The sequence below is a fragment of the Sceloporus occidentalis genome, unplaced genomic scaffold, assembly GCF_023333645.1.
Source record: "Sceloporus occidentalis isolate IW3139 unplaced genomic scaffold, rSceOcc1.0.p SCAF_30, whole genome shotgun sequence".
In the NCBI taxonomy this organism is placed as follows: Eukaryota; Metazoa; Chordata; class Lepidosauria; order Squamata; family Phrynosomatidae; genus Sceloporus; species Sceloporus occidentalis.
The window spans coordinates 9,076,366-9,100,202 of record NW_028317010.1 but is presented as its reverse complement, the minus strand read 5'-3'; the positions used below and the strand labels follow the sequence as shown (position 1 = coordinate 9,100,202).

The 23,837-nt window shown below is 35.8% G+C and overlaps 1 protein-coding gene across 1 annotated transcript in view; it reads right to left on the bottom strand.

Moving 5' to 3' along the window:
* The window catches only part of LOC149299017 (protocadherin-15-like), a 426,255-nt gene that overhangs the window by 109,155 nt on the left and 293,263 nt on the right, over positions 1–23,837 (bottom strand). The window contains exons 25-27 of the mRNA XM_089486827.1: positions 19,705–19,821; positions 7,403–7,543; positions 5,835–5,947 (exon numbers count right to left, since the gene is read on the bottom strand). Coding sequence (XP_089342953.1) covers positions 5,835–5,947; positions 7,403–7,543; positions 19,705–19,821 — 371 coding nt within the window. The remainder of the gene's footprint in view (positions 1–5,834; positions 5,948–7,402; positions 7,544–19,704; positions 19,822–23,837) is intronic.

Here is a 23,837-nt window from a genome sequence, read left to right as displayed (position 1 = left end):
CCAAGCGGGCTGTGTGCCTTTCGTACCCTTCCAAGCGGGCTGTGTGCCTTTCGTGCCCTTCCAAGCGGGCTCTCTGTCTGTCGTGCCCTTCCAAGCGGGCTCTCTGTCTGTCGTGCCCTTCCAAGCGGGCTGTGTGCCTTTCGTGCCCTTCCAAGCGGGCTCTCTGTCTGTTGCGCCCTTCCAAGCGGGCTCTCTGTCTGTTGCGCCCTTCCAAGCGGGCTCCCTGCCAAAAGACTTATTACCTGTATTTTATTTTGCCATACGTCCGGTTACTTGCTTAGACTATATTACCCTTATTTGCTGGCCCTGTTATATACATGAAATACACTGCATTACCTGGATTTCTGTTTGTGGTGTCTTTGTTTGCATAATCATGCACCGTGGGTTACATACTGAACCCCAAGTATCCCCTGCGCATGGGCTCCTACCCGACCTGATCACCCGAGTCCTGACAGACATCCTCTGTGGGAGGATCGGGGAGAGGACATCACCATAAGCTCCACCATTGTTGCCGACTTTGATTTTTGGACTTCTCTTTGTTTTTAGTGTATTCTATTCAGTATGGTCTATACGAGCGACTCTATTGGTCGTCGGCAGGGAGCTCCTCTTCCAGAGGAGTTCCCTGCTGGCAACCAATAGCGTTGCTCGTACGGACCTGTAACTCTTGGAGCGGGGAGACCAATGGCCGAGTTCCGTCGTCTGTACGAATGCAAATATTCGTGGAATACGAAGATTTTTTTCCCCCCGAAGACGAGTCTAATAGAAATCACCAAAATCTAGAAACCCTCATATTGTAATGAAGTGTGCAATGAAACCAGCAATTTCATCTACTTATGATTTTTTTTTTTCCAGTCAGCCTTTGGGAACAGTGACAACCCCATAATCCAACTAACAACTATATGTAATCCATGCAACATATGTTAATTTGTCATACATGTTATATTTCAAAAAATCAACCAACATACATATTTTCTTTGCTTTTACCATTATTAAACATTTAATTTTCATAAAGCATAAATTGTATGTGTGAAAAAGATTTGCATGAGGAAATGACTAGGCTATTGTGAAATTCCAGCAATACCTTTACTTAATAGGTAAGCATTAAATTATCTCCTTTTTCTGCATGAATTTCATTAAAGGGCAAGTGCATTCAAGTTTGCAGTGGGGAGCTCACAGTAAGTTGGAAAATATTTAAAATGTGCAAATCAGGTTGACTTGAATTAACTCTGCTCCGTACTAGATGTGGATGGAATGGGAAATTTTTCTTCTGGAGAAGTTTTTTAACCTCCTTCTACCACTGCATATGTGATATAGGCTGGAGGAGAGGGTTTAGAATCTCTGCCCCTTAGACCCCAGCCTCCACGCAGAGGTGGTGGGAGAAACAACTGTTTGATATCAAACATGACAAAGTATTTAAAGAATACTGTTCTTGGTAAAAAGATCCATTCATCTTCTTAACATGGGACAATGGAAATGGAAGAGGGCAAAGCAGATAAAAAGGAGGCTAGTAAAATGGTATGAAAATAAACATCCAATATCATGTATATAATAAAAAAATATAAAATCACAATGCCATTATTTTTTAGAATATAATAGGTGACTTCTGTGTTGATGTTCTCTATACACGTCTATGAGGAGGTGATAATACTGAGCTCTAGGATATGGTACTGGTATCTTGAAACTTAAAACATGTGATCCCACAAAAGACAATGCAGGATAAGTGTGTTTTTACGTCAAGTTTAATAGCGCCTACTAAGATATATGTATATATAATTTATATAGTATCACCATATTCTTCAGAATTGTGCAACAGGCAAACAGGATATAACAAGTATCCCATCAAATAACAATTTTGACTTATACATAGAAACAGTAAAGAGGGCCAACTCAAACAAGCTTTCAACTTAGAAAGAGGAGAAGGTATATTACATCCAATGTGAAGCTACAAATGTTGAGGGGGACTAGCAACACAACTATATTTCAGTGTAAACACTTGTTTAATAAATAATATTTCTGGACATAACAACAGTAGCAAGGCTAGGACAAATGACTCTGAAATAAGTGGGATCAGAAAAGTTAACCTGTTAGTTTATATGCTTCTTTTTTTGAAAGGCTGGACACAAAAAAAAAAGAGAGACAAATAAGCTGGTGGGGAGCATAGGGGCTGCCCTAAAAAAAGTATTATATATTAGTTAGGGAACAGCTATGCAGACATTTGAACGTGAGAGTACAGGCAGTCAGTGAAGCGATTGACAGAAGGGACAGGTGTTAGCATGGAGATGGGTTAGGAAGATATACTATAATGGTAGAGGGAAGCACCTAAAAGTCATAGTCTTGCATGGATGGTTGCCCTTAAGGATACCAATGTTCTAGGACTAACATAATTGACTAGGAAAAAATAAGATCAGTAAATTATGCATGTATATTCTAAAAAAGCTTCTTGTAATGATATCAGACCACTGCAATATAATCGTGTTTATTTATTTTATTTGTTTTGCTGATATTGACTGATTTTGTTTTGTAACAACGGCGTTTATTAAGAAATTACATTGGCATTTTTGACATTAAGTTGCTGCCAGATCTCTAATTGGGCATTGTGACCTAAATTTCTTTGGTACTATTTCAATCTTTGTAACTATGCAACTTCATTCATTGTCAGTTAAGGTCATATGTAAATTACTAACATGGTTCCTTAGATCATATCCTGCTGTCTACTTTAAGCATAAATCCACAACAGAATTGGCCTTTAAATGAAACATTTCATTGAGATGCATTTATGCCTTACAATTTACTGTACAATATTGTGTCATTGTTTGTGTCTAATGTATATAATTACACACTCTTAAGGGGATCTTCTGAATTGTATACATGCAAAAGATCCTACAGACTTACAGGCAATAAAAATTACATATTTAAATTAAATTATTTTTACTAAAAATAGCAAAATACAGATATGTATACTTGTTACGTATACAGTATGCTACTGCACAGATTACTGTTAATAGTGTTACTCTTAATAGTTTATTAACATAGCATTACATGTATGTAAACAATGATGTTATACCTATAATTTATAAGTGCTCAACAGCTTTTACAATGTGTATATTTGTGTATATTTATGTTGTTGGAAAGTTAACAAATTAGAGCTTTTTTGGGGGGGCTTCTTATACTTTTATTGTAGACTAGGTAAATGGCATTATATGCCACAACTTTATACAAAAATACATTTTTGTTTCTTTTCTGGGCTTTTACATTTAATTATCAGACAGTACCCTGGAGCATTTTGTTTATTGTTTTGTATTTTTTTGTTCCCTTTTTTTTTATATAATTCACTTCTCATTTGAGAGGTTAAAGTTCATCTCCCATTATCTGTATTCAGGTCAACATCTCTGTCACATTTTGTTTGCGACTACTTAATCTTATATGTTACATAAGATATGGGGCTTGCAATTATATTTATCTTGTGAACTATGTACATTTGCACATATACTATCTACCTTTTCTACCCTGTATCATTTTGTCGATGCATTGTGCTGTACTGTGTAATATTGCTTAATAAACAGAGAATTGATTCAGTAATCATCAGATCAATACAGTACACCTCACAGCATTACTGTAAAACTACAAATAACCATTCCATTCTTAGACATTTTTTTTCATCTCTCCACACTTTTTAGGATTCCTACCTTTCTGTAATAAGGCCCTAAATGGGTTTGTTGCATGCTATACAACAAATACACAAATATAACTATATTTTTTTTTCTTGGCATTGGCTATCTATACTTTGTTTTAGGTGAATCAGTAAAAATCATGGGAGTTTTTTTTAAACCCTTCCCACTTTTTTTTCTTCATACTAACATAGGTTTCTAAAAAAGCCCTAATTGTCCTGAAAAAAATTATATCATTTGTGGGTTAAACTATATGAGAGATGCTTGAAAAAACACATCTCTCATATAGCATAAACACAAAATACCTTTTGTCCCTATGGGGTTAAACAGCAACCAATGTGTGTTTACATCACTCTGTGAATAAGCCCTTCATATGAATGGAAATCAGTGCAATAGCTAAGGGTTATTGTAAGTCTGTCTTTTACCCACAGCATATAATCATATAGATGTATTCGCTATATTAAATGTTTTCAGTATTGATTTACAAAAATGTGCAACAATAATACCAGTATTTTAATGTACCACATAATACCACATCATTTTAATGTACACAAAATGTAATTATTAAAAAACAGGCTAGCCAATTAATAGATTTTGAATTGTATTTGTCATAAAAGCTGAAAAAAGTTTTCTTGACTGAAGACAGAATAACAAAAATACATTTTATTATTATTTCTTTTTGGACTGGAGTGAATTGATAGTGGTTTCTGCCAAACGAAAATTGTATCATTTAGGAATAATAATTTCTAACACAATGAAGCAGTGCAGTGGCACAAAAATGGCTTTGAGTTAATGATGTGAAGTAAAAACAAATGTATAACGTTACAAGTATAGAAGTGAGGTAACAAGACTGAAAATGAAGGAAAACAAAAGAAGACTGAATACAGTTTTTTATACCCTTTGGAAAACTAGAGTTTTGATGATTTCCCTTTATAAACTCCTGGGGCGCTGACAATAATTAGAACACAAAATAAGCACTTTGCTGACTTGTCAGAATCAACATGTAAATTATATTTCTAACTTCATTATTATATGAGATTTTTTTGAATGAACATTAAGGTTAATAGGTTTTTCTGTAAACATAATTCAGTGAATTACTGTACATAGAAATGCAACAAAAACCTGCAATAGAATTATACTTTTACCCTCACTAATGGATGGAGAAGTATTAATTTAGATGGTTCATAATAAGCTATATAGGTTACTGCTTACATTACATTTACAACCATTGAGTCCCTCTAGTCATACTTACGCCATTGCAAGGACAGACAGCCCTGTCCTTGCAAGTTTACAATCTATTAGGAAGTTGAAGGGGAATGTGACAGAAGGTGACACACAGCTTCACTACACAGATTGTAGTGAAGGTCATGTTAAAAGTCAATGGTGTGGAAATCTCATAGGGGGAAAGATGGTGGTGCACACTGAACCTTAATATCTTGACGTTTTTCATTTACATAGCACCCCTCCCCAATCAGCTCAACTGGTCTATCACCCAGGATAACATAGCAGATGGAAAATTTCTGTATGGATGTGGTGGTGGGGGGGTGAACGTTAAAGCAAGTAATCTACCTGAAGGTGAAAAGTAATCAAGTGTAATTTATAAATATATGTCAATTAGACTAATGTGATACAAATTAAAATAATCGAAATATCCATGATCCCTGATAAATGAAAAAATCATAAATACAAACAAACATTGTTCCATTAGTGGTTTGCATTAGTGCCATCGCCAAAAAGCATTCACATCTGAGGTCAGAATAATAAAACTGCCATATGACATGAAGAATTATCATCACAATAATTTAAGTTAATATTACAATAAACTCAGTAGACTATGCAATACACTCTGTTGTTATTAACAACGCTTAACGTATAAAGAAGTAGCATAAATCAAATCAACAAAATGAGTGTGAATATTTAATTTCAATTATTTGTGCTTTACTTAGTTTTTTTTGTGTACTGAGACTTCAAATACTTGTACTTATTAGAAATACTCCATTTTAAACTAGTGTAATTTTGTTTCAATAACACAACGATCTGTCTTAAAGATTATTTTTGTATCTAAAAGTATCTATCTACCCTTATAAGTCAATTACTAATATAGGTGATATAAATGAATATCACCTAACAAAACACATTAGAAATAACCGGGGAGGCATATCTTACCTGAATTCATCTTGTGTAAAGCGAGGAATAACTGATGGCTGCAAAACTGTAATTATTACTGTTGTGCTATTGTATTTTATTGGATCTCCATCATCATAGGCGATCACAACCAGCTAAAACAACAATAATAAAAAACCTTTAAAATGTATAAGCAGAATGTATTTCTGGATTATGTTGCTGCACACTTCTAACTTACAAATGGTGAGAGTAGAATGCACATGGATCTTACCATTCTCTAAGCATTTAAAAAAAGTTGCTGTGAGCTCAGCGGGAACTGGTTTCAGTGGGAACCGAGCTCACAAATCCCAGGGTCAGAGGTGATCGTTCACCTGATTTACTAAAGGGACAATTTAATGTCCCTGACAGAGTCACTACTCCGTAAGTACTTTAATATGTATTCTTTCAAAAGAAAAAATGAAGGAATTACCTGGCACAGAAGCTGCAGCCCTACTACATTTGTAAAAGGGACAAAATAACATTTAAAGGGATCACTTTGCTATCACATGTGCTGGTGTGTCTCATAAAAAAAAATAAAACAAGAAAAGTTAATTTGTGGTGTTATTTTCACGCCAATACAACTCTTAGTTATACCATATAATTGATGGCTTATTTATCTGCAATGTAAATACTATGTACACTATCTACAGTGTTAACACATTTATAACAGCTAGTGACATACATTTGCTCTCTTCATGTAGCATCTACAAAAAATGCCTGTAATGTTTTTTTTAACACAATTGCACAATAAAAGCTGTCCAACACGGGGGATAGACATTTGTGTGATAAAAAGGTCTGATATTAAATTAAACAGATCTCTGAATCGGTGGAACAGCACAATTACTGTAAAGATCAATATCCTCCATTTAGCTTTAACAATTCACTTAATCAACATTGTTCATATTGAGCACCATTGATCCAAACTTCCTATACTTGACAGAGAATCTGTTTGTTGTTTGTATTGAATTTAACTATGTCCCTTTTTATACCTTAGCAAAAATGAAATAATATTTGTTTGGGTTAAATTAAAACATATTATTAGGTTTACCCCAATGTAGCCAATTAAAAAAAGAATGTTGAAAAATGCTCGTCCAATTTATTTTGTTTCTTTAAGGGAAAGTCACACAAAAAAAATCTTATTCTTCTTGAGCAAAAATTGGAGTTCTTCATATTGCAATATAAGTTAACATTTGTTCCAATAAAGTCCTTTACCTGCAGACATGAAGGCTACAGTCATGTGATATTTGGGTGGTGCTCAAACACCACACTGAGCTGATTCTTTATGGCAATGCTAATGAAGTCAGAATGTCTGGCAGGGTGATGCTGAACCGTTCTATTGCTTACCACTGGCAATACAATAATTAGGTGATAGCGCTAAAAAACATACAAATAGCTAATATTTTTGAAAATTTATATTTATCAGACATTAGTAATACAAATGGGGTACTTTAAGTATTTTTTTGCATATTGCATATTAACATATTGAATATGTAAGAGTTTGCACAAAAGCACTGCTTATATTCTAAATATATACTTTAAGCTTATTTAGATATTTAACAAAATACGTTTACCTTAAATATCGTGCTGGGCTCTTCATTAAGATTAACTCTAGTTATTACACGACCAGTATTCTCTTCAACATCAAATATGTTGGAGCTATATGGAAACTGATTCACATCTACTTTGTATCTGACTTTACTTGCTGGTGTTCCCTGTAGGACAAAACAAGAACATTTATCAAAACTCCAACAACCTCTTTTTAAACCCAATTGAAAACAAAAGCAATGCTGAAAAAAATCAGAAAAAGATTATTGAATTGCACATAACACAAAAAGCAAACAACTGACTGAATGATTTTCCAGTAAATAGATGCTGCTTGTAGGAAAAAAAACATCACAAGAATAAGAAGCCATATTATGAAATTCAAAATAAACACTTAAAAATACTTTTTTTATAACAAGCCAAAAAAACAGTACAAGCTAAAAAAATTTTATCCAACACATATTAAAATATAACTATAATTCGATATTGAATGTGCATGTTTAGGTTGTCTATGCAGTGGCGTATTGTGGCTTAGGGTGGCAGTTCTGAAGAGTTTGTGGGCATTCCCTCTGGCATGGAGGGGGGCTCTATTGAGCACGACTGGCATAGCCTTCATGATGATCTTAATCTGCACTGCACGGTGGGGTATGACATCATATCTAAGCGCACTGCACAATAGATGGAAGACACAGAAGTAAATTGTACGAGGAACAGCTGGAGCGCTGCCCTGGGTTGGGCTGTGTTACAATTTTTGTGTTTTGCTTCTTTTAGTTACTGCCTTAAATGTAAAAGTACTAGAGGGATTCACCAGTTAGAAGATTTACTTGACAGGGCTTCCCACCAGAATTTTTTTTATCATGCAGAGACCCATCATACTTAACGGTCTCTCCAGCCATCATATGCACTTTAATACATATGATAGCTTAGCGGACCCTATGTAAATGCATGTGGTATTCCATGTCCGTCACCTATTTTCTATGCAGGAGAGGTGTTTGACCAAACATACCGTATTTGCAAAAGCTCTGAAAAATACCCCTCGTCTTATAATTGGGGTCGTCTTATAATCAGACCTCGACTAGGTCTGACTATGAGACTAAGATCCAGATCCCCCGCAGCGATGCAGGGGACCTGGATCCTCCTGTCTCCCCCCCACACACACACTTACCGGTACTTCTGAGTCCCCGGTGCTTAGTCCGGGCAGCGCGTAGAGCTCTACACTCTGCCCGGACTAAGCACTGGGCAGCGTGAAGAGCTCTACGCAATTCGCGTACACAACTTCTGCTGCAGCTGGGAGGAGGTGTGGTTAGCGGCCGGGGATTGTCTGCGTCCATCGCGCAGACCTTCATCGGCTGTCAGAGATCAGAGTTCAATCATAGCTTTCTCAATCATAGCTTTTATTAAAAAAAAATTGTTCACATAGTTTACATGAATTAACATTTACTGGTAAAACTTTTTTCCTATATGATCGTCTTATATTCAGGCTTTTCCTTTTTTCATAAATTAATATTCAGATTTTGGGGGGTCCTCTCATAATCAGGATCGTCTTATAATCGAGCAAATACGGTATGTTTTCTCAGCAAGAGTTTCAGGGTGTCTAAAGGGACACCAGGCGCGCTTGAAACATTTTATATATATATTGAATATATCTCTTTCCAATTTCATTTTTCCATTGCAATTTATGCAATGATTGATATTCAATGACTTGAAGCAGATTTATCTCCAGTGTGTAATTCAACCCCCTCTGAAAAAGCATAATTATGCAAAGAGTGTAAAAGACAGGAGATTAAAATATTGACTCAAAATATATTTTGTATTTTAAATTTAATTTTCCTAATGTATTTCTTTTTTATACAGCAGTACATGCTAATCAATATGCTACTAAGATTTTGACTTACGATGTTATTGCTATGTTGGGTGTTTATATTAAAATTTGATTGTTACACTTTTTCAATAAAATCATGCTCTTCCTTCATTTCTCTGTCTCTCACTTTCTTTCTCTTTCGACTCCTTCTATTTTCTTTAGAAGTCTCCTACTACACACAATACTATACTCCAAATGCACATGCAACACTAACAACAGCCACACATACAATGTCTACCAGAACCTCCCACCCACAGCACTATTCGAACCCCCCCTCATCTGGAAGCCCCTTTGCTCATTGTGCACAGCTAGAAATAACAACCCCCTTTCTCCCTGCACAGATGATCTGGCAGCCTCTCTCTTCCTTGCACACTACATTATCAATCAGCCCTTCTCCTTACTGCAAACCACATTATGTGGCAGAACCTTTGTTGTGTATCTTCAGTCACCCTGACCCCCACCCAGCATGCCAACAACAATTCCCACAGTGATAAAGCTATATATATATATATATATATATATATATATATATATATATAGGATACCATTTGAAGAAAAGGAAAAAAAATACTGTACATTGTGACTGAACATCCTTTAAAGCACAAGGATATCTTTTAAGAGGCACTTGTCTTCTATGGTAAAATAAAAGCCAATTCCAGATCCAGCTAAATTGGAGTATTCTCTTCAAAAGAACACCAAACCTTGCTCCTCTGAGCACTAACTAAACACAGGTTTTCCTCCCTAGGTTGGGGGCATCCTAGGGTGACCACGTCGGCCATGTTTTCCAGGACACATATTATTTTTACATACCAGCCCAGATAAAATGCTGCCCTGTAGTATGTGGGACCTACAGACTTTTGAAATGGAACCAATTAGTCAGTTATACTACAGGGCAGCATTTTATCTGGGCTGGTCATCAATATGTAAATATTATATGTGTCCTGGAAAACACGGCTGATGTAGTCACCCTAGGGCTTCCCTACTTTCCAACAAAACAATGCAGCCAAACAAAATAAACCAGCAAGGTTTTGCTCAGCATTTTTCTTGGTTAGAATAAGAAGGTTTTCTGAATTGCTGGTCCTTTTTATACTCTGCTAAATAGGACAGGTGAGCTGTAGTTAGCTTCACCTGTAAACCCTGGCCTGGATTTTTTAAGGCTGTTGGACCCATAACATAATTTGGAAGTCTTACAATTATTTGTAAGGTCAAACTAAATATATATATATATATATATATATATATAATGAAAAATATAATAATATGAAAAATAATTAACTTTTAACACTGAATGCCCTTAATTCTCCATCTGGCATGGTTTCCTGGAGTAAAAGCATAGTTTATAGCAGCATAAAAGATGTTATTATATTTGCCATGCATTTTAAACCCTTAACAGGGCAAATTGGAGAAAGGATACAAATCAAGGACATGACACAATTCATTAAATTTCAGCCAAGACTAAAATGTTGATCTCATAAACATGTTTAGTTGAGTTAAGACCTATGTCTAATGTGTTCATTGACATTGTGTAGACACCTACCAATATAAAATTAAATAACTTGGTTGATGAAGTGTTTCACATACAACTATATTTTTATTATTGCAAAATTACAGCTTTAAACCAGTTTAAGACTTGCATACCTGATAATGACACATGTGTCCTTTCAAATGTTTAAAAGTGCAATAGAAACTTGGACAAAAGTATGTCTGCTCTACAATAGCAATCAACATACCTGGGAACCTTCCAACGGTGGCTACCTGGGCCCCCAATATACTGTTTATATTGGGCCAAATTCATTATCTAAGATAAAATGTGACAATGTTTTTTTTTCTATTTTATCTCTAGTAGATTTATTACCATTGTTGAATTTTGCCCATTCTTTGCTGTATATTTTTTTGGGGTAAATAGGATGATGTACCTGATATTAAATGCAATACATTTAAGAAACCACACTTAAGAACCTTGAAATGACTGTGTATCTATATTTATTTTGGGTATGTGTTCCCTCCAAGGACTGACAACTGTACTTTTTAAATAATTTAAAACAAAAACTTAAATTCTCTGTTTAATTCTATTGTTTATATTTTTTTAGTCATGAACAGCGGTCACAACCACCACTGCGAGTGATTTTGCCACTCGCAAGATGACGGCGCATCCTTTAAGAAAAATAACAAAGTTGGAAAAATTTGCTAGAGGGTCTCCGGACCTTCTTGAAAACTCTGGCTCCACTTGCAGGTTGAATACAGGTACTGCATTCAACCATGCAAGTCAATGGAGTCCGGCTTTCTAATCACAATGTAATTAGTCAAATATTTATTCAATAATAAAAAACAAAAATGGAAAAAAAAAGTGGTAACATTTAAAAATAACTATGCATCAGATGAGCCATCCAGTTCCAGCAAAATGTAAAAGAAAGTCCAAAAAGAATAAAATAAAAAATAAAGTTTATTATTATGAGCAAGTCTAAAAATTAGCGCTGTATCTCCCCCAAAATCTTGACATGGAAAGAGTTAAAGTAAAAGCATTTCAAACACCAAAGGGGTGTCTAATTTAAAAAAAAAAGAATGGTTTGATGGGGTAAATTGGAGTGGCCGGGATCATACAGGCTGACCAAAATGGGTGAAAAAGTGCACTTCCCAAATGTGGTCCTTTAGCCCACCAAACATCAGACAAACCCATGCATGGGTAGTATCACTGTACTTGGGAGATGTTGCTGAACACATATTGGGGTGTTGTTTGACACTGGGGTGTCTAGTTTTCAAAAATATATGATTTTGATGGGGTAAATTGCATTGGCCGGCTTCAAAGATACCCGTGTAAAGTATATTCAAGGACAATGCAAGTTTCTATATGATAATAGTAATCAGTTATCCCCATAAGCTATACTGTCTACAGAACACTTGACATTTACACATTAACAGCTCCTGTAACCACAATTTTCTTGTAAGATCAGCCTCTACATGAGCCCATAAACGGACGCTACTCTGACACTACTGAATCAGAAAATCATTGGTCAGAGTTCCTTTGGCTTCTTGATTAGCAAACTCACTAAAACAATCGTTATTGTATGCTGCAACTACACATATTCACCTCTGAAAAAGTCAGTGTTGGGGAAACAGATTAGGTTTTTTATCTTTTGTTGTCAGTTCACAGAACTGGACAGAAACATTATGCCTTATCTTTTTAACTAATACAATCTAACTTTTAATGTATGTATCTTTTATCCTTTTGTTATGGATTAAATTATTTTAAATATTGATTATTAAATTGACTGTTTCTATATTCCAATATAGTCTACGTGTATCAGCACTCACCCCAAATACATGTACTGCATTTCCTTGTCCTTGAACATTTAGGAATAGTTCATTGGGTGACTAGCAGCAGATTTTTTTTACTTCCTCTGGACACTATTGGATGACAATCTTATTTTAATTTATTTTTTCCTTCCTTATGATCAAAAGGTATTGGTAATTGGAAGGATTGAACTTGGTGGACTTTTCATGTCTTTTTACAACCTACTTAACAATAAACTCTAAAAAAAACAAAACAGTACATTACAATAATACATGGCCATGTGACGTGATGATGCAAGAACACAGAAATATTGATTGCAAAACACTAAAAAGAGAAGTTTATACTTTCTAGAATGGATTTCTGTGAGATGATTTAAGTGTTAATATGATCACATTTAGTCAAGGACACTAGAATTGCCAGACTTTGTTGGCAAAGTCATCCAAATGGCAGCTGTCTAAGCAGCAATACTATTTCTAGAGATAATATTTATCTTCATGAGCATAAGTGTACATCCCTACCTAAGAACAAAACTGTGCTGAAAAGATTGATAGTGTCCATTTACTAGGGCTACAGAATTAAACATTTTCCATAATGAGAACTATGTTTGTTTCTACAAAAACAAGTGGCTTTTAAATCATGTAAACTTTAATATGGATGGCATACATACAAATATGCATGAGGAAAATACAGAATGCTTAGGTATTATATCAATCTAATGTGGATTGGATGCGCCCCTAATTACATTTATATATTTAAATAAAATGAAAACAACAACTGATTATTTAAGAAACACTCTTTAATTACTTTATAATTGCACCCAAATTTGTTGGGATAACACCACTAAAAAGATATTACATTTAGCAAAATATAGAAAATTTTATTATGTTTGAATGGTTTAAAATGTAACATATTTAACAGAATTTTTAAACTTTCTGGATATTTAAATGCATGTGTTTTTTCTCAAACCGCAACTCAAGTTACTTGCTTGGTCGTCAATCAAACTTACATGCTGGGTACATTCCCAAAAGTTTGCAGGTGAGTTTGCAGTCTCTGTGTGTTTAATGAATTATAGGCAGAATTACATTTACTAAAGGTGTTCATTTACTATTATGGGTGTAATATTCATGGGAATAATGCTAACAGTGTCAATCCTAACAGGGTCCTTCTTTACTCCTGTCTGAGACTAAAATGAGCCTCCTGTACTGGGCAACAGTGATACACCTGCTCAACTAACTGTAACTATTCTGAATCTTAAAGGATGTTATCTCCTCAGTTGTTGGGTTTTTTTTACATATTGGCTTCTAGACTATCTTTGATATGTATATACACTCTATAATCACAGCCCCACATAATGTACATGTGAAGTATGCAATCTATAGATAGATAGATAGATAGATAGTCAGTAAGGACTATCCCTTCATAAGTCCTAACGCTATCTTAAGGCAGAATATAGGATTACTTTTAATATTCTTGTTTGCTGCCTCAGTCACATATCAACTAACAATACTTTCTGAAAGTTTTACATTTTTTCCATTTTCAATAATACGGTACATTTTTGTCATTTTCCCAAAGCTCCCTGGATAATTTTCTTTATGGCGACTACATTCTATAGGTTAGGCAGTATTTTCCTAAGGAATTGTATAACTATTGCATAGTGAATCATTTTAGTGGTTCCCTATGGGGACGTCTTCAATGAAAGAGTCACTGGTAATTACAGATCAATATGTTAAAATATGTTTACTGACAAATTATATGTTCATAATGTGTTATGTTAATTTTAGAAACAGTTTGAGCTCAAGTAAATTGTAGCTGTGTATTGTATTGTTGTTATCCTTTGTATACTGGTCAGTCTAAAAGGTACAAATTGTGAGTACTCAATTAAATCAGAACTATCAGTACATTACTTTACTTAAATTTTATTGTATTAATACAACACTGAGGAAAATACATTGATAATTGGTCAACTGTCATGCTCGGATTGAATAGCGCCATATAACACTACAGCCTCTTAGAATTTACTCATGGAACATAATTCAGAAACATTATGCATAAGGTTGATTTTAGCACTAGCAGTTCAATTACACCCCCTGCTAATAGATTGCTGCAGAATAGCTGTTTGGGGATTTTAGCTTTTGTGATGAGATGGCCATAATTACCTGACATCCTACAGAGGCATCATCCCACTTTCATAAAGTGTGAGCTCACAGACGTTGAAAAATATCACTTTTAATATGCATTATTATATATTTTAGAGCCATGTTGGGGCAACAATGTCTTGCAGGCCTGGATCTCATTGGACACTGAACGAGGCAGGGACAGGTGTTTTCCATAGCCGTCAATGGACGGTTTCTGCTGACTAGGACTTTTCTTAGGTTGCTAAGACAGCTTTTAAAATTTTGTACCAGACGTGTGCCTGTTATTGTCTTATCTTCCACATTCTTTATGTTTTTGACTCTCATGCTTTGTTTCTCTTTTCTTTTTTTATTAACATACTTAGATGGCTTGTTTGCATAGAGTTTCTTGCTATGTGTGTGCCCTATACAAAAAATTAATTGGGCAAAATTGAAGATCGGTACCCCCAGAATATGTGTGTGATCATCTTTCTTGGAGGAGTGATCAAACCACTTGCTATTGGTATGTTGAAATCTTCACAGACCTCTAACTCTGTGTGCCCTCTATCACCTTAAGATAAAATGGGTTGCCATGATAGCCAAGATCATTCTGTTATTATTGCACCCTACATGCTGTTACTGAGCCTGTTATTACCCTACATCATTGTGGGCTCATAAACCTTTACGTAGAGCACAAATGTTATTGAAATTAGACATCTCTACTCGTGTAAACAAACACAGCAACCTTTTTATGGTATTATTTTTTCAGATTTTTTGCTTATTATCCACAGACAGTCTACTGCTTTAGAACATTACGATATTTAATGAGTGATAATAAAATTGCAAGGTAAATTATAGCTTACATTTAAAGTGTGGAACACAAAACACAGTTGTGAATTATTCACATCCTTGATGAATAGCTGCAATTAAATCCCTAGGGACGGAACTACTGATTATTAACAGTGGTAGGCAGAATTAATTGATACAGCAATAATCAAATGCATAAAGGTGAATTGGCACATACACCCTGTATTCTATCCACACTATATATTTAGCATCTTTGTAAGTTGCATTTCTTGGTTGTGACAGTTTTTATAAATCCTGTTGGTAAATAAACTACTTCTCGAGAAGCTACAATAAAGAACATATGCTTTCCATTATTGTTTGCAAACAAATACGTAGTAAAACAACTGTGTAATAGGTATTTAGAACGTTAGGCTTGAAACAATTTAAGAAAATTGTTCCAAAGGAGATATGCACAAAAAAACAAGCAATCCTAGCAAAATCCCTATAGCACTGTCAGCATTACTGGGTAAAATGAACACTATATTATAAACTAATTTATTTTGTTTTAAATTATTATTACCGTATTTGCTAGATTATAAAACGACCCTGATTATAAGACGACCCCCCAAATCTGAATATTAATTTAGGAAATAAAGAAAAAGCCTGAATATAAGACGACCCTATAGGAAAAAAGTTTTACCAGTAAATGTTCATTCATCTAAACTATTTTTTTTAAATAAAAGCTATGATTGAGAAAAATATTTTGGTTTTATTTCCTTCTATTTTCCAACCTGCCCCCAGTAATGCACATCTGCCCCAGTAATGCCTTATACCCCCTATATGCCATTGTGCCCCATGATATGCCTTTTAACCCTCTAAATGCCACTGTGCCCCATGATATGCCTTTTGACCCCCTATGTGCCACTCTGCCTCCAGAAATGCCTTATACCCCTATATGCCACTCTGGCATTTAGAGGGTTAAAGGGCATATTATGGGGAAGAGTGGCATATAGGGAGGTTTAAGGCATTCAGGAGGCAGAGTGGCATATAGAGGGTTAAAAAGGCATTTCTGGAGGCAGAGTGGCATTAAGGGGGTTAAAAGGCATTTCACAGAGCACTCTGCCTCCAGAAATGCCTTATGCCCCCCATTTAACACGCCCCCCCCAAAACTTACTGGTGCTTCTGACTTCCCTGTCATGTAGCCGGGGCAGCGTGTAGATCCCACGCACTTACGCTGCAGCCGGAAGGAGGCGTGGCTAGCAGCGGGGGTTGTCTGCGTCCATCGCGCAGACCTTCCCCGACTGTCAGAGATCAGAGTTCCCCTTAGTTACTTTGACCCAATCATGAAAGCCCTATGCAAGGATTAAAATGTCAATATAACAAAAAAGTCTGCTATTGTATTAAATGTTTTTTAGTTGACCTTGGTAAAAAGCAAATTCCATATTCAAATATTGATTATGACAATCTTTTGGAACACATTAGAGTTTTTTCTTCTGTCCAGGCCATATTTACCTTATATAAAGTTTTATTATATTTTTGTGAATTAGAGTGAATAGGGATCTCAATATTTATGGGAAGATACAAGAGAGGTGGGATGTAATATAAACATTTAAAAACATATAGGGATTTAACAAAGTACAGGAAGGAAGTTTATTTAAAGGTTAGCGGTTAGGGGCTTAGCTTTAATGTAAGGACATTTTACTTTACTGGGAAGGTGGTACATAAGTGGAACAGCCAGCCAACAGCAATGATATGCATTAATACAGGAATGAAATTTAATTTTGTATGTAATAGACATATGGCTATACTAAATATAAAAATGACAAATGATTAATTACCGTTTAAGTCATGGACAGACAAGATTGGCTGAATGGTTCTTCTCTGCAGTTAAATTCCATGGTTTTAACTTATCTACTCTAGTCTTATATGCAACAGGTTAGAAATCATAACACTGGATGGGAAAAAGTTATTAGGAACAGAAATCGAACGAATTGCTGCTCATACTACATTATGAGCTAATCACATATGTCTACCCACTAGGTATATTAATATTATTCTAGTGCTTCATGAAGATCTGAAAGACAACAAAATAGAGCTGAGGAAATATTATTTTGGAGTAATGGTGAGTTGAAGCAGAGTTATGAAAGTTCTCTATTAACTTGCTATTCTGTCTTCATATTTATATTTGAAAGCTTACATTATTTTCATCACAAACATCAGTCCCTACCACAATACATTGTTGGCCCTTAAAACATCAAACATAACATCTGCCTTCCACAATTGCACACCTTATAGATACCTATGTATTACAACAGTGGCTGTGAAATATGGTCCGTCTTTTTGAAAAACTCAAAATGTAATAGGGATTTACTATCTTTTATCTGTTTCTCGTGGTTTTGCATTCTCCCCTTGCAGAGAAGGCGTTAATAATTCAATCAGCTCCAGAGCCTAACTCTGTACTGCACAAGCTTAGCATTTTAATTTATTCCTTGAAATTCAACTACAAAAGATTTCTTAATGCTTACCCAATTAAGACTGTTAAACACACACTATTTTGGGAATGATTTTACATAGGTGCATTTTCTAAATTGCTATAATTTAGAAGAAAACATTCTACTTTTCAAATAAAATGTAGTACATCTTAAAAATAAATTTGATATATTTTTCTGCTCCAAAATATTACTAGACATCTTTAAATAAGCCCAAAACCGTTCGTTTTTTGCCTATTCGTTTTTGAGATACAAATTTTCGTTCCCTGCCCATTCGGTTCGGACAAAAATCGGGGGTATTTTTAATTCAGGAATGAAATTAGTTGCTCGGTGCCCACATTCACTCTCATTCACTCTCATTCACTCTCTGTCATGCTCTCTAAACGTTTCCCTGCCAACCACTTCCGCACCTTCTTTATTTTCTCTCTTTCATCTTCTATCTTTTACCTTCTATCTTCGTCTGTATCTCTGCAGATATAAACTTGTGCGACCTTCTGCCAAGATGGCGGCACTTCCAATGAGGTCCTCTTGCCCGATCCTTCAACCGGTTATGAGGACAGTATCAAAAGCGCCGCCAGAAAAATTATGACCCTTTTGGAGGATCTGGTGAGAAGAAGTCACTGGAAGCGCCGACATTTTGGCAAACGTTTGTACTAGGTTATGTCTAATCCTCCAATGGGAGAGATGACATCACTAAACACACAGGCTCTGTCACACGGACACCCAAACACACACACCAGGACAGGCTCTGCCACTTTGACACCCACACACACACACCAGGACAGGCTCTGCCAAATCGACACCCAAACACACCAGGACAGGCTCTGCCACACCGACACCCAAACACACACACCAGGACAGGCTCTGCCACACCAACACCCAAACACACACACACCAGGACAGGCTCTGCCACACCAACACCCAGACACATACACCAGGACAGGCTCTGGCACACAGACACCCAAACACACACACCAGGACAGGCTCTACCACATCGACACTCAAACATACACACCAGCACAGGCTCTGCCACACCGACACCCAGACACACACACACCAGGACAGGCTCTGCCAAACTGGCACCCAAACAAACAAACCAGGACAGGCTCTGCCACACCGACACCCTAACACACACACCAGGACAGGCTCTGCCACACTGACACCCAAACACACACACCAGGACAGGCTCTGCCACATCAACACCCAAAGACACACACCAGGACAGGCTCTGCCACACCAACACCCAAGGACACACACCAGGACCGGCTCTGCCACACCAACACCCAGACACACACACCAGGACAGGCTCTGTCACACCAACACCCAAACACACACACCATTGTGTTATATTCAGTGTTACATTGACATCTATCTATTGATCAATCTATCTATCAATATATCTATTTTTCTATGTAAACAAACCTAAGGCTCTCAAAAAACTATTTTGTTTCTAAACAAGCAACTCTGGAGAATGTGTTTTTTTATTTTGCAGACATCTATACGTTCACAGCCATTTCTTTCTATATTATATACACAGTAAGTCTGCAGTAAGAAATAAAAAGTCCTTGCAAAACCAGTTTTCTTCACATATTTCAGTTTGGACAAATCATTGCAATTGCAGCCTCTGAGACTATAATGACAATGAACAAGCAAGTATAAAAAATGTATGAGAGCTACTGCTGAGAGGAGCTCTTGATAATCAACTTTGATGCTCAAAGGGCTGGGTCACTTATGGGGGCTAAATAAGTTTCTCACTTGGGTATAAGTATATTAATAGAAGCAGTTGACTTACCGGAGGATCATGATCTTCAGCTGAAACTGTAGCAATAACTGTGCCCTTAACAGCATCTGGAGCCACCATTCCCCAGTAGATAGCTTTGCTAAAGACTGGCGAGTAATCATTCATATCCTGAAAAACATAATTAAAAGTGGAAGAGAAATGAGATTAAAGACCCAATATACAACAATGGCTTCTTCAAAGTTTTTCATTCATCTCTCTTTTTATTATAAAACCCATTTACCAAAGTCAGCAAAAGCATTCCCAATTCTATTAGTACAAAGTAAGACTGGACCCCAAGAGGAAAGGACACATTTTCAATACTTCTTAAATGTGATATAAACTGCAAATAATTCCCCTGCACATTTCCAAATAAGGTTTCCTTGACTAGTGATTTTTCACATTAGTCAAATAGGGTTAAATAGCAATAAATTACCCAGACCCAGTAACTGCCGTATATATGAGAAAACGTTGAGACAAACAAATCAGCATTTGACAAGGTGTGGCAACAAGGTAAATAAAACCTTGTTCTTGACATTTTCATTAGTATGAAACAAACAAATGGATTGAGCCATAAATGTACTGATGGCCAGAATTCAATATCTTTTATAAGAGTATCAGAGCATTCTAATTTCAATAAGTTAACTGTGTTATAAGACTTTATAATATAAGAAAAGCAAAAGCTAAGGGTTGCTGAAAATCATTATTGGGTTAGAAACATTGAATTTTATGGTAGATAAGAAATATTTGACCCATCTAGCCTTCCCATCTTTCCTGATATAAAGATTTAAACCATAAACAGTCCTTGGTCTTGTCTTAGATTCAGGACAGCTTTATGCCTATCCCATGCATGTTTGAATCCCCTTGCTGTACTAGCCCTTACCACTTCTGATGGGAGGTTGTTCCACTTATTTACCACCCGCTCAGTAAAGTAAAACGTGATACATTACATCTAAGCTTCAGACCTTCTAGTTTTTGACTATGACCTCTAACGTTTCTCATCTCAAATACATTTCCAACCGTTACTTTGTTAAAAGGCAAAGATGCACAACACAAAGAATCTTCGTTTCTTCATGTTTGTCTTTATATATATATACTAGGCTAGCCTATTAGTTAAAACAAAATCCCTAAATATCTCCTAGCTAATCTAGTTTGAGACAACCACTCTGCGCAAGTTGGCCGGGGAGGAACCGGGATTTTTTCCCCCTGGCAAAGAGCAGGCAAGGTACACCTTGGAGGAACTTGGCGTGGGGAGACCAATGGCTTTGGTGCCAGGTTTTGAACGGTCCACAAGGTGTGTGTCTATTGGTCACCAGCAGGGGGCTCATCTGGCATCAACCAATAAAGAGCAGCTGCTTTTCATTGGTTGATGTGTAAAAAAGGTGAGAAAAACCAGTATAGGGAATAGGATAGTGAATGGTAGGAATAATCAACCTTAATGACTTTCCTTGTGTATCTGGAACCACAGCTGCAACCCTTAAGCAACACTCTCCAGGTGTTGAAGTAATACCCATCAGGAGTATTATACTCCTGATGAAGCCACACACGGCGAAACGCGTAGAGTGACTTTTTTAAGGACTTTTATGATATATTTTTTATTTTGTATCAGCATTTTTATTTGTATTAGTACTTTTTATGTTATTTTAAAAAAACTTTTTATAGCTGCAGCTGATATGGATCCAGCTGGCTGCTAACTAAGAATAAATACTTCTTTTTACATACTTTCTATGTGGATAGTGGCTGTTTCTATACACCACACACACATTGGTATCCTACCATCGGACCCTTCAAACCAGAAGAATATACGGATGTGACCAGATTATCGTCAGAAATTACGGGCATCTTGGCACTTATTTAAGTGTAAGTATATCTCCACTTGTTGCGTACCTAGCGCTATATACACAATACACTATTGGATTCTTTTCTGGTTTGTTTCCTCGGTATATATTCCTGTATATGGACCCCAAGGCCATCTCTATGACGTACTGAACCCCATCAACACACTGTGAGTGGGAAATCTGCGATACGCAGGGCATAACACACTGTTTTACTCCTACACTATATATTTTTTTTCTCTGTTTTATTTTTTATTGAATGGAACATACGAGCGCCCCCTAGTGGACTTTTTTCATTGGTTGATGCCAGATGAGCTCCCTGCCAGTGAACAATAGAGTCACTCTTCCGGACCTTTAAATCCTGGTGCCAAAGCTGCTGCTAACTGTTAACTACATATTAACCCTGCTAGAAAAACAGCAGAAAGCGAAGAGAAAAACAAATACGAAGAACGTATACGATTATTCACCCGAATACGAAGAAGAAGAAGTAATAAAAGCCATCATTTTTTGGAAGGAAAATAGCCACAGATGTATTTTTACAAATATCTATCCTTATTAATATAATTTTCTTAGAATAAACTTACTTTAATTAGTTTCTTATTTTTTTCTAACTTCAAGTAACTAGACCTTTATTATCCATAATAAAGTGTGACTGACAACACAAATAACCCAAGACATACACAAAAATAGTGCAAAACTGTTTTTTTGGCCTAAGTAATGCCAATCTCTAGTACTCAAATGCTTTAAGAGTTTATTTTCATTTAATAGTTTGTAAGAAAAAAAAATCACAATATTAAAGATTTACTTCAATATGCATTAGTATAGAAAAATCACGTTTCTGTCACCTCTCTATAACCTACAAACCACAAACCACCTTCAGTATTTGTAGAAAAAAAGCTACATATTTATAAAAAAAACCTTATGGGTGTATTTATCATACTATCGTTTCATGTGTGAGCGTGAGAGTTCTTTTTCTCTCATTACATATTAATTTGCACTACAGTTTGGTTCATTACATGCACGCCAAATGTTCTAAGCGGGTGCAATAACTCAACTCGGCCTTTAATTTTCACACATATTTATCACCTTTAAAAGCTTGTCAAAGTGGCGTTACTCTTCTTTAGAGGACATTCTAAACATGTTCATCTATGAAGAAATATCTAAGTCAATGTTACGTAACCTACACAACCTATACAGTTATACAGTAATAATGTAACGGTCTAATATTACAGTCATCAATTTAAATTTTACAAATATTTTTTTATTGTTAAAAGAATGATTAAAGTTTCTACCGGTTTCTATCATCATATAGGTTTTTTGTGTTAATCATTTTAGCTAAACACAAGTGCAACTAATACATGCCTTCCCCACATACGTTAAGGATCCTTCAGTTTTAACCTTATCAAAGCAGTGGCGTTGGCAGGGGGGGGCAGAGAATATAAGCTAACTGCCAGTTCAGCTGTTATTTTTGTTATTATTTATGAAATCATATTTCAGTCACAGTCTTTACTTCAAAGAGAAAAGTACATATTATGTAGTTAAAAATGCATGTCTACCGTATATATATATATATATATATATATATATATAGGGGAATTGAGCATTGGCCCACCTGCTCTCCAATTGTTCCTCCCCAGGGACCCATATTTACGATCTGGATAGCACCTGTAACCAAACACCAAACTAAGCATCTCCCTGGGGTTTCCACTGTCACAATATGTATAAAAAATGGGGATTGCACCCTACTTAAGCATGCATGCATCATTAGTACAAACCAGAAGCCACATTAGCGTCTGTTTACTGTACAAACCTTACCTAAAGAAACACATTTTTAAAATCAGCCATTTATTCCACCTCTAGTAATTTAAGTAGTCATTCACCTGTATAATTGTAAATTAAGTGTGACGGTGCTTGTATAAAGGAGAGAAAAAATAGTAATTTCATCAAGTTGGCAATCTGAGATAGAGGTTTCGTCACCTAACTGTTTCCACCACACATTATGCTCTCCATCATATATCAGTCAAGCAGTAAGATTAAATTTTTTACCTCAATAATAGTTATAAATAACTCTTTGTTTACGTAATTAATCTTTTCTTGTGGGAGAAAGTCAAGAGGTTGAAATTCTAAGCTTGCCTTTAAATGAATACACCATTTATTCTGCTGCCTGCTCCAGTATAAGCATTTAGAGTCGGGATATATTAATTTGTGTATCCCTGAAGGCCTCAGACATTAGATTTAAGTCATTCATGTCTAACAATGTATTTGAAGACTAAAAACCATTACTACTCTAAGGCACCGATCAATTAATTAGGT